Raw genomic sequence first — 12,769 nt, 5'->3', positions numbered from 1 at the left:
AAATTGCAAATTAGAGACAGTTGTACACTTAATAATCCTAATTGTTAGGAACAAACTTAACTTTTAGGTTTTCTACTAATTATTATATTCTTTAGTGAATAACTAAAAAAAATTAAATATTGTTTAATTAAAATATAAATTAATCGTTCGAACTATTAAATATTGTTTAATTAAAATATTAAATAACTAAAATATTAATTAATCTTCATTCGAAATATTATATTCTCATTAAAATCATTTAAATTAAATAACTAACTAATTAAACTAAAATATTGTATAATTAAATTCTTAATTATTAGTTTAAATAACTAATTCAATTGAATATTGTTTAATTACAATTAAATCATTCTAATGCATAAATTTAAATCTTTAATAATTATTATATATTTTAATAAATAACTAAATAAATTAAATCTTGTTTAATTAAAATATAAATTAATCTTCGTTCGGACTATTAAATCTTTTTAATTAAAATATTAAATAACTAAAATATTAATTAATCTTCATTCGAAATATTATATTCACATTAAAATCATTTAAATTAAATAAATAACTAATTAAACTAAAATATTGAATAATTATCTTAATTATTAGTTTAAATAACTAATTGAATGGAATATTGTTTAATTTCAATTAAATCATTCTAATGCTTAAACTTTAATCTTTACTAATTATTATATACGTTAATAAATAACTAATTTAATTAAATACTGTTTAATTACAAGTAAATCGTTCTACTTATTTAATTTAAATATTCCCTAATTATTAAATTAAATAGTTATCTACGGCAAAATCTGATGCTAAACCAGTCAGTTTATCAACACATATATCTCACTAATATAAATATTTAATTAGTGCAAAACGATTCAGTTTATCATTCATCAACACATAATCACATATCATAGGGCTAAAATGCAAGTAAATTTACGGCTAAAAATTAAACAAAATAATCATCCCTACAACGCAAGAGTGAGCGTGAAACACAGTTATTAATTAGCAGAGATGTCTAATTAAGTACACACTTAACAAGATGATTTCAGCACAGTTATCAATGTTAAACAGAGCCCAAAAACAAACAATTTGGCCGAGCATAAATTTGAGATCTGATGAATACAAAACCAAAAGTTGTGTTTTTTTATTGATTCCTTTGTAAAAAAACTACCTTTGGACCACCGCTGCCTGCCGTGAACCGTGAACCACCGTCGTCGTGAACAGTGCACCGCCGCCCCACGCCGTCAACAGCCCCGCTCGCCACTCGCCGTCGACCGCCGCCGCAAGTCGTCAACAGATGGGCGCTCACCCGTCTCCAGTCGCCGTCCACGGCCCGGCAACCCAAATCGCCGCTGCCGCCGCTAGCCACTCACTCTTAAGCAGGGACCACAGATAGATTTCACTACAAGAAAAATCGCGAATCGCAACGGACATTATTCCATCGCGAATTGGCGACGGATATGGCGATCGAATCGATTCCCTTGCCAATTCGCAACGGAAATGGCGACGGAAATTTATTCTGTCGCTATATTTCGCGCAATGAGAAAAAAACCCGCAAAATGTTAGCGGCAAAATATTCGCGATGGATTTTGCGATGGGTTTAAGTTACGTCGTCTTTATAGCGACGGAAATGGCGACAGAGTTATGTTCCGTTGCGAAAAGGTAATGCAATTGTCGACCGCTTTTGTTCCGTCGTGAAAAAGAAGGATATATTTTTGAACTTAGTTTGGTCGCGACGGAATATCGTCCGTCGCGATTTATTCTGTGAATTTTATTTCTCTCCACTCTTAAAGGACGTCGTATTACTTTTTTTTTTATAAATAATTTCAGCCCTAAAACTTTTAATTTGAAAATTTTATCTAAGCCCTAAATTCACGATAGAGAGTTCACGCTTCAGCCCTAAAACTTCGAACACGACCGTCCATTAACGAAAGAGACTCCGAAGCTATGCCAAATTACTTTGAGTGGAATAGACATGGAGAAATGTCACGCAATAGAACGTCAATGGGGTTTGATGCAAATTGGAATTTAAATGAGCAAAATGAATCGTTGGAATCATATCAGCAAATGGTTTTTGATGCTGCTGGTCAAAATCTCATAGCAAGAAATGTGGGTGAGGAGCCAAATGTAGAAGATAAAAAATTCTTCGACATGTTAGATGCTGCTGATAGACAATTATGGTCTGGTTGTGAAAAGTTGACACAATTATCTGTTGTGGCTCGATTGCTAAACATAAAGACAAAATATCGTCTACCAGAGCAATGCTTTGATGCATTCTGTCAATTGTTTAAGGATGGTTTACCCGAAGACAATAACATGGTTGATAGTTTTTACCAGACGAAGAAATCGGATTCGCGACGGAATTTGGCCCATTCGCGACTGAATTTTTCCGTTGTGATTCGCGATTTTTCTTGTAGTGTATTTGTTGGAGGAGATGGAGATTTGGGACCACAAATCAACTTTTGTTCGGAAAGGGTTAGGGACCACAACAGATCGCCGTTTTGTTTTGTTAGAGAATTCGGAAAGGGTTTAGGGACCACAAATGGCACTTTTGTTCTTTGTTTTGGTAATTAGATCTTTTATGTTGTGTATAAGAGTTAATTACCGATTTGGTCCCTCGACTATGAACATTTCACCACTTTGGTCCTTGACTTTCAAAATTGTCCAATTGCGTCCTCGACTATGCAATGTTTTTTCGAAATGGTCCTCGGTCCAAACAGCCGTTTATTAGATGTTAAAACTGAGGATAGAAATGTAATTTCATTAGTTTTGCCTTCCCAGGTGTTCTTTCTCATGTGTTCATTTTCATTGAGCTAGTTTGATTTTTTCCATACAAAGGTCAAGACACGACAAAGTGGTAGCGCACGGTGGCAGCTGCCGGCACCGGATTAAGAAGCGCGAGGGAGGCGCCGAAAGCACGACGGAGGCGCCAAGGGCTGTATCCCCCCCGTCGCGTTCTGGTAGAACTACATCCAAACAAACCCTAGCGATCTGACTTCCATCGCCGCGACGGCCTCCGTCTCCCGGAAATGCCTCATCACGACCGAGAAAAAGCATATTAATTCTCAACTCCGTAGATTCCCCTTTCTTCTGCTCCATGACATTAACGTTCCAAATCTAGGCCGTGTCGGGCTCCTCAACTTTAATTGAATCTGGGAAAGTACTTCCCATTAAGATTCACAGAGATAAAGAGCTGAGACTGGGAAGATATTGAATTTGGTGTTTGTATGGGCTGAAGATGGATCGAAATTGAAGGGGAAACGATAATCGGAGCATTATGCCTCTCCGACGATTTCCCTCCGGAACGGCTACAGCGCCGAGAAACTAACGAGACGAGTTTGTTGCCGGAGAGATTAGAAGACGCGAACGAGAGGCTCTTGAACCTTGCAGTACGAAGAGCAGAGGCGTCGTTCCTCTCAGCCACGCAGGTATACGAAGCGAGCTTCGGAGCTCCGATTACTGCCTATATTGCCTATCTGCACCTCTCTCTTCGATCGCAATGGAGGAGTGTGTGGAGGTGAGTGAAGAGTATTTTCACAAACATCTGAGGCTGTTTGTGAATTTCTTTGGCCGCCAGTCTCACCTCTTGAGGCTGAGACTCCCCCATTTGCCCAATATTATCCCTATTCTTAGAGGTAGACAGATCCTAGCCTAATATTAAGGAAGAAGATGACTGCTGATATGAGTTTCCTATTTTACCCTTGAAAATAGACGGAAAAACAAACTGAGGACCATTTTGGTTAACGTTTGCATAGTCGAGGACGCAATTGGACAATTTTGAAAGTCAAGGACCAAAGTGGTGAAATGTTCATAGTCGAGGGACCAAATCGGTAATTAACTCTTGTGTATAATAAATACTTGGAGCAGTAACACCTACTTTATTTACTGTTCTTTATTAATAATAATTCAAAATTACATTGAGCCTAAGAGTAAGGCTCATTCCAAGATGAATGAGCCTAACCCTTAGGCTCTTTTCCTCTTTTTGTTAAGCAACCATGAAAGTCCTTATTTGGAGAACCATGTGTCCCACCCTCCTCATCGACAAATGCACCCTATTTTTCATTGACTTTCACTCTAACCAAACACAAAAAATTCGAAAGGGTGGGAATATTTGTACTCCGTTCGGTGCACTTGTTGATGAAATTCGTCTTTACCTGGAGCAGTTAGAGTGTGTCACGTTTACGTTTGTAAAGTGAAATGCTAACTTTTTAGCCCACAATTTAGCTCGTCATGCTCTGTGTAATCAAGGGAAGGGTATCGTAGAGTACTTAGACTCTCTTCCTCGTTTCTTTTCTGAGTGTGTTTCTGTGAACAATCTAGATGAGTAATGAAAATTTATTTTGTTTGTCAAAAAAATGATTTCAGAAATCATTTTTCGAGTTTCTAAATGCACTACCCTTAGTATAGACTATCAAATTATACTTTTGACTTTTAGAGAGTTCATTCATACCTATTCAATTCTAAAGTTAACAAATACTCCGTGACAAATAAGAATAAGAATAACAACATTTTTGGTGCGTCTTGAATATCCTAATGTTTTCCCTTGCTCAGTATTCCTTCTTAGTCATTATACTTTGACAATTCAGTGTAGAAAATAAAATAGAAGAAGAAGAAGAAGAAGAGGAGGAGAAATGGCGCCCCCGGAGGAACATTCTGGAGAAATCAAGGAGGATTCCGTCGCCGCCGCGTCTTCGGCCGATAACCTTCCTATCTCCACCGTCGTCTTCATCATTGGTATTCCCTTTATTCTCTCTCCGCATATTTATGCATGTGTGTGTGTATATACACGATGTGATAGTTATAAGCGATGGTGGTGTGAATGCTGCGCAGCTATGCAAAAGGAGGCGCAACCTCTCGTGAACAGGCTCCAACTCACCGAGGATGTCGATTCCATGTACATTTACTTTCCTCATACCATTTTACTGTTTTTTTTTTTTTTTGCTAATTTGTATATCGAGACTATAAATGGTGTACAGGAAGTTGGATATTTATATGCATTCCGCGGTCATATTGATAGCCATTATTGTAAAAATGAAACCAGTTATGTTTAATCAATGATGTAGGTTGTTATATAGTTCAAAATATCTCTTCTCAGTATCTTTTACTTCCCCGACCTAAAAAAAAAATTCTTGACTTCTTTTCAGGAAAGTGAACAAATTATTACTACTAAAGATTGTTTCCTTTTTCCTGCTTCCATTACTGTATAATCATGCAGGTTTCTAAAGGGGGTACCTTGGGTGCGGTATTATGGAAACTATAAGGATCTGAACATTAGTATTGTCTGCCCTGGAAAAGACCCCATTTTGGGTAGGTAGTCTTTTTCCCAATTTCTGTCCACTTGCTGGTTGCGTTTTTGTTACCTGAGTTCTCTGCTTTAGATTACTTATAAATCTGTACTGCACTTTGTTTGGAAGGTAACCGATCCTCTATCAGAAGGTTGACTCAAGTTGAGTTTGTGAAACTGTGAAACCATGTGTTGCCTCTTTGAACTTTCTATTGATGAGAGGAATATATGCAGTAATTCTCCTGTCATTTGATGGATGATGTGCGTGCTTGTTTTTGTCTGGCAATATCTGATGTCTACATATTTCTTTTCTGGTCACTTCTATAGATTTCAGAACATAATATTCAACAAAAATGCACATACGACTCTACAAGCATGCCAAATGTGATCATAGGATATGGAGCTGTTGTTTGGCAAAAGTCAATCTTTCTTCCATAACATTGATAGTGACTATGGTGAAAGTTTGTATGGTGTCATTGCACAGAACCATAACCATTGTTAGTTAGTCTAATCTGAATCATGAATTATGCAAAACACTAGGCTGTTGGTGATCTCAGCCTTCCTTTATCCCATATTCAGTGCAGAGTTTCTCTTGCAGCTGTATTACTGGTACTAATCTTCTGAACAATCACTTTTGTCAGGGGTTGAAAATGTAGGAACAGTTTCTGCAGCTCTTCTGACATATGCTTCTATCCAAGCATTACAGCCAGACCTCATAATAAATGCTGGAACAGCTGGTGGATTTAAGGTAAAGTTTGTGTCCCTATATGGGTATTGTCTTAGAAAACTGTAGCTCCCCTCTCTCTCTGATGATATTTTTAAAATCACTATCCAGACAGTTTACAATTTTCCTTATAAATATTAATGTTTATGTGTATTTGTTAATGATTTTTAGACATTTTCAGGCAAAAGGAGCTTCCATAGGAGATGTGTTTCTTGTCTCACATGTTACATTCCATGATAGAAGAATACCCATACCGGTAACTTCACACTCTATGCTGGGTTTTCCTATTACCTACTTGGCACCTGTGAAGGAAGTATTTATGTTCATATTTTATGCTGCAGCCAGAATCTTTATTTTACTATATTTTTCATAAATAAGGAGTATAGCTATTTCATACATTGAGCTTGGTCTATGCCAACCTTGTGCATCTTCTTTATTGGACCTTGCATGATGCCAGTCTTTTGCAGTAAGTTGTGTGTTTTTAATAAATATAGCTTCTGTGCTGATGGTGAGATTGCAAGTTTTTCATTCATGAGACGAGGGATATCACACAAAATTGTCCTAGAGAGGACCAACCTCTACCTGCAGCTTTTGGTTGAGTATATTCTGTGTGTTTCAGCCATGACGTGATTAAGTCTATATCTGATCCTAGCTTGTCATTCCTGCAGGCATTTGATTTATATGGAGTTGGCTTGCGTCAGGCTTTTGTGACTCCCAATCTCCTGCAGGAGTTAAATATGAAGGTAAGGTGATTATTGTTTGGCCATATGCCCATATATATGGAACGATTGAAGATAAAAAGTAAAAATCTTCTTCAAGTTCATGTGTGGATGTTTCAGGTTGGTAAACTGTCCACTGGTGATTCTCTAGATATGGCACCAGTTGATGAATCATGTATCATTGCGAATGATGCAACTGTAAAAGACATGGAGGTAATCTTCTTTCGATCAACTCCTCCACTGTGATTTATTTATACACAGTGGTCTTTGCCCGCCCAACTAAAAAGTACAGACTTGCCTATTTCTTTAGCCTTTTACTTGTGCTTTCCAAATACAATGATAATTGGGATGTAGGAAGTGAAGTTTGGTGGTAATATGCTGCTGTATCATTAAATCTTTAGTTAAAGAAGAATCTATGGTATGGAATGGTATTGGGGCCAAAGAAAAAGAATCATCAAGTTTTAGGAAGAAGCTAAGCAGTAGAATAATATTAGGTAAAGAGTTGGGGAGTTGGTTTGAGGTTGGTGGTTTGATGGCTTGCAGGGAGCAGCGGTAGCTTATGTGGCGGATCTTTTGAAAGTTCCTGCAATTTATTTGAAAGGTGTGACTGATATAGTGGATGGTGATAGGCCAACATCGGAAGAATTCTTGGAAAATTTAGCAGCAGTAACCGCTGCTCTGGATGAAGCAGCAAGTCGAGTTGTTGATTTCATAAACGGCAAATCTCTGCCTCAACTTTGATACATGCTGCTTGCTTGCTTTAACTTACTACTCACATCTCATTCTTCCGGAAATGGCCTGTGTGCTACTGCCCGACAGACAGACAGTCACACAAATGTAAAAGATTTTGTTGTTTCCTTTAGTTAATAGGGAAAACAAAAGGTAACTATAGGCCCTGTTTGGTAAATGGCTGTTAGCTGATAGGTTACCTTTTTTAAAGGTTACCAACAGTCTCCAACTAAATTAGCATGTAAAACCGAATGGAATTGAGACGTCCGTCATTCAATTCAATTTGATTTCTTTAATTTCAATGTGTCATCGTCGTCTGTCATACAACACAGTTTCAAAAAACCCCTTACAAAATGTTGCTTACACTAGGGAAACAAGGGGTTCGGTTCTCAATGTACAAATTGATATTCATCTAGGTAACATCATCTAGGTTTGTGATGAAGCACGACATGAAACTTAAAGAAAGAAAGGGTTCTATATTCATCATGTTCAAGTGTGGAAATTGAAAAGAAAAGGTAGAAATGAGCACAAGTTGGAGAAGAAGATAAACAACCCATGGCGCAGCAGCATTAGAGCTTGCTTAGACATTAGGGAGGGGATAAAACATCGATGAAATACATATTCTCAGATCGTAAGTTAGTGTTCACAAAACATTGAGATTTCTCCAAGGTCAACTCATTTGGGATAATAATCACGTTTGCTTCAACTGTCAACTACAAATTACATCCACTCCCACCCACTTGACCACTTTGTCCCTGGAACGCTATAGAGAACAAAAGAATATAGAAAACAAAAGGCGTGTGAGTGTGTTGCAATCAGCACTCACACTACCCCCGAAGGAAGGCGCAACACCAGCTGTCCTCCAAAAACACTGCACGAGAAAAACAAGAATCAATGAATCATTCTCATCAAACAAACAAGTAATCTGTTCCCATACTGGAAGGAAGAACGAGTTTATTTAACCTTTTCACATAGTAGTAACAAAAGTCTGCCAAGATGAAAGTTTGCACAATTTCAGATATCAGAACCATAGAAGGCCATAGACCATGACCCAATGCCACTAGGAGATGGCCGCGACTATCCAAAACCTGTGAAAGAAATGCAGCAACGTGTTAGCTCTCCTAAACACATAACTTAGTCTTTGAGAATTGCTATTTAGACAAGTTGGATTTAGTTTTTTTGGCCTAAAGTGCATTATATCTTATCTACACCAAAAAATAAAAGCTGGGTCAAACACTTAAAAGGGATAAAATTTTTAAAGCCAAATATGAGATCAAAACATATATTTCAAAAAGCTTCATAGTTGAGAGTTTCTAGAAAAGTCTCCATTTCAATAAACTTTAGCTAGGCCAAACAAGGACTTGTGAGTACAGAAATAAAACTCAGGTACACAAAATTTAAAGCTGTATTTACTTCATTTTTCTAAATTTCCATTCTCCATTCTTTGTTTTTTTTCCCCAAATGTAAAGGCAAACATATTCTCTATTTTCCTTTCTCTGTGTTTCCTATTTCTCCAATTAGTAGGATATTCAACAGTTTACATTTAAAAATAAAAAATAAAAAAAAAGGCCTAAAGCAAATTTGAATAATAAAAAGCACATAAGATAAAAGTTAGATGATCGTTGCCTAATATAAACAGCAATACAATCAAGTTTAGAAGTCAAACCTGTAGAACCCAGTGAGCACAGCTTAAGAATCTCGCAACACCCAGTGCAAATACATAATGTGCTGTAAATGGTTCAACAATCTGAGGAAAAACAAATATAAAAATCATCAGTCCATGCACAAGCTCCAATACAACTCTCACCTTCCCCCCAGCCCAAAAAGCAAAGGGTGATGTGGGAGAACAAGAACTAATGCCTTAGTGTTCTGCATGACACGGAGTTGAGGTAGCACCGAAACTGCCTCCAAGTATACACAGAAAGCCCAGAAGATCCTGTTTACAATATGATGCGATGTAGTTGGGTGAATTAAGAAAGCTAAAACAGCACATGGAACCACCTGCAAAGAAGCCAAGTTGTCAACAGTAACTTGTGCCTGTAACTATACAATTAAAATAGAAAACAAATATTGCAGAATCACAAGCCATGACAAAGAAGAAAGAATTAGAATAGATGCTTGTAGAACACAAGTATGTTTGGAGCATGTCAATAAAACCTTTTTTAAGATCCCACTATTGATGTAAATATGTTCAAAAAAGATTCTTTCCATTCAATGCAATCAAAATTGTCTTCCTATTTTTAGTCCAATGAAAGGACATATTGATAGTAATATCATACTTCTTTACAGGATTTAACAAGACGCTCACCACATAATACATTGCGAAATTGTCTTTGTCCTCCATGTAACTCGATTTTAGATTAAAACGAATCATATAAATAACCCACAAAGTTGTAGCCAGCGTAGCCATGTCAAGCAAAGTGTGTATGTCATACTCCATGACAAAGCTGCAATACAGTCTAACAGCTAAAAACATAGCCGTCAGCTCCTGGGATTTGAGAGAAAGCCCTGCAATAATTTCAAGTGCCCAATTCAAAGCATATTGGACCAGCTATAAGAATGAGAGAAAGATAGAAAAGAACCATGGTAAAATTGTATAAAAGACATACATAAAAATTCACATTTTCAACTAAAAGTGAAATTTATTTATGCAAGCAGTTCACAATCTTTGCAATGTTTTCTCTCTAAAGGCATACATCAAATTAATATCACTTCGAAAAAAAAAAGAGTGATGCCACCTAAAGGAGAAAATTTTTAAGCTTAATTTCTTCCTTAAAAAGTTTTAAAATATTTCCACCACTTCAAAAGAAAAATTCTACAAAATGTCTTCTGTTTGTTCCTATAACTCTGATCCAGATGCAGTAACTAAATTGAAACTATTACAAAAGAAGTGCAACTAAAATTCCACAAAATGCTTTTGAATTGATCCCATTGATACCTCCTATCTACTTTTAGAAATAAATGGAAGGATTGCAAGTTCAAAGACATCAATCATCTATTCAACCTTTATATAGAGATCTAGCATGGCCATTCCCTTGCCTTGGCAATATGAGTAGGCATACACAAGTGAAAACATGGAATACATAATCCTTCTGACTGGAAATTCACCAAGGCAATGGGGCCTCTTGCCAGAAACAGGCAAAGACAGACAGTGGTAGAGCATGGGTGCATTGGTTGGAGACAAGTGACCAAATCTTGCAGGCTGGGTGGCTAGAGGGAGAGGAATATGCGGGTGAGGGTAGTGTTGACTGGTGATCACCAAAAATGGAAATTAATGTGAAGATCCAATCAAAGACCACACTGTTTAGGTGGTGCACGACAACACGTGGTAGGGGTTGCGGCGATTCGGGTGTGAGGTTGCAATGGGGTTTTGAGCAAAGCAGTGTTGTTAATTTTTTGAGATGACAACTGGAAAATGATTGAAGCTAAAGAGGCTACTAAGAGAGATTATTTTGCCAAAAAAAGCCTAGGGTTTCAAAAAATTTCCAATTTTTTTATGAACACTAGGGTTTAGGGCTTTAATAACATGTAGAATAAAGAAGCTTTGTACATTACTATATGTAGAATAACATGTACAATGTCCTATATTTATACACAAAGACCATGGATGGGTCTAGCCACAACCTAGGGTAGTGTACTGTTCGATGATTATGCTAAAGGCTACATGTGATTTTATTAAAAGAAAAGCTACTCCTAATCTTACTATGAACCATAAAAGAATATGTCATGATTAACTGAATAAGAAGAAGGTGCTGCTAGGAGCCTAGGAAACACGACATGATTTGGCTTCGAGATTATAGCTGTTAATTGTCCATTAGGATGACTGATAAATAAGGTTATACGACATCATTGCACTTCTGTTATTTTCCTTGAATAAACCTAAGCTGCTTGAACATGCTGAGAGTGAAGCTGGCAAAGGATCCGCAAGTGTAGCATAGTTAGCTGAATATTAAATCTATAAATAGAAAAATTAAAACTATCCCTAATCATTATAAGGAAATAGCATAAATTCTATTCTTGACTGTGATTTCCCCCAAGTTTCAAAGCCCCAGCATCAAAAAAGCTATGAAAAAGTGATACTAAGATTAACAATGACTTGTTTTTACAGCCAAAAGCAATTCAAACAACAGATTTTACTTGTAAGTTGTAACTAAATTCTAACAATCACTATATATGGCTTTTACTGGAGCCTGGAAGTGAAGATTCTAAAGTCAACAAACCCAAGTCATCAGACCACAGAACTGAGCAGTAGTAACTCTTATTTTTACTCAGCTCCCAAGACCATGTTTTTAAACAAAACCTAGATTTCATCAATAACTTAATCTGATGAACCCAATATCAAACCTCAGAAACTAATGAATTACCAACATGAAAAAGATAAAAATCACGTTTTTTTTCAGATAAACCCCTAAATTCATCCTCAATAGTAATCGATGATAGGAAAAGAGCCAATCTGTTGATTCCCTCATTAAATCGACACCTTTTAGGATTAACAGACTACATTAAAGCACCGATTTTTTTCCCAATTTCCGGCGTTCGATAACAATTCGAAAAAGGTAAACTTACCAGCGCAAGTTTTTTCCTTCATGAGCTTGTAGATGAGGACGCAGATTCCAATGGAGTGAACAGCCTCGGCAGCGACGAAGAGGTTGTCGTGATCGTGGACGATGGCTCGGAGCATCACCAGCGCCGCCATGCCGGTGATCACGGCCAGGAAGGCCTTCACCTTGGGCGGTTGCCGCTTTACCCATGTCGTTACGGCTTGGATCGGTCTCCGAGGCATCTTCATGCTGCTGTGCCTCTTCTTCTCACAGATTTACTACCTAATTTTCAGTGTTTAGGTCTTTAGGGTTCCAATTTTAGAAATTCAAAGGGGTTTTAAGGTTATAGCCCTTCAATTTGCTCCGCCACTTCTCTCTCCAAACTGATTTTTCTCAATTTTTTTTTTTTTTGGATTAAGTCTATAAAAATAATTACGAAGTACTCCGTAACAGGGTTACAAAGAAAAAAAAAACCAAACAAACAAATGCTTACGTGTTCCTACCAATCACAAAAATGCCACGTTTCCATAAATAAATAAAAAAACAATATTTTATTTTCTAAAATTCACTTATACCATGGATGGTAGGGGTGAGCATTACCCATCCAACCCGACGAAACCGGTCGAACCATCCAACGAAACAGTGCAAATGTGCAATCCGTCCCGATCCAAATCGACTCCTAAAAAATCGACTGCCAGAACCAGTTATGTCGGTTTTTGCTATTCGGGTGGGGTATTTATTTTTTGGCCCCGATCCGTCCGATTACCCAATATAGCTTAGG

The 12,769-nt window shown here is 37.2% G+C and overlaps 2 protein-coding genes across 2 annotated transcripts; one reads left to right on the top strand and one right to left on the bottom strand.

The window, feature by feature from the left end:
* The first annotated feature begins 4,576 nt into the window (after positions 1–4,576).
* LOC115999016 (5'-methylthioadenosine/S-adenosylhomocysteine nucleosidase 2-like) lies at positions 4,577–7,749 on the top strand. Its single transcript, XM_031238734.1, has 8 exons — positions 4,577–4,725; positions 4,822–4,885; positions 5,207–5,298; positions 5,917–6,023; positions 6,181–6,255; positions 6,668–6,742; positions 6,839–6,931; positions 7,262–7,749. The coding sequence occupies exons 1-8, from the start codon at positions 4,623–4,625 to the stop codon at positions 7,457–7,459; spliced, it is 807 nt and encodes a 268-aa protein (XP_031094594.1). The 5' UTR covers positions 4,577–4,622; the 3' UTR covers positions 7,460–7,749.
* Positions 7,750–7,903: 154 nt separating this feature from the next.
* On the bottom strand, positions 7,904–12,393 carry LOC115999015 (ER lumen protein-retaining receptor erd-2.2-like). The gene is made up of 6 exons (XM_031238733.1): positions 12,014–12,393; positions 9,756–9,955; positions 9,308–9,448; positions 9,114–9,194; positions 8,411–8,535; positions 7,904–8,318 (listed from the first exon to the last, which is right to left on the bottom strand). Exons 1-6 carry the CDS (start codon positions 12,234–12,236, stop codon positions 8,270–8,272), a joined length of 819 nt encoding a protein of 272 aa, XP_031094593.1. The 5' UTR covers positions 12,237–12,393; the 3' UTR covers positions 7,904–8,269.
* Between the last annotated feature and the right edge of the window lie 376 nt (positions 12,394–12,769).

Source organism: Ipomoea triloba, chromosome 12 (genome assembly GCF_003576645.1).
Source record: "Ipomoea triloba cultivar NCNSP0323 chromosome 12, ASM357664v1".
In the NCBI taxonomy this organism is placed as follows: domain Eukaryota; kingdom Viridiplantae; phylum Streptophyta; class Magnoliopsida; order Solanales; family Convolvulaceae; genus Ipomoea; species Ipomoea triloba.
The sequence above is the reverse complement of the archived record's forward strand: the minus strand, read 5'-3'. Positions and strand labels throughout refer to the sequence as shown.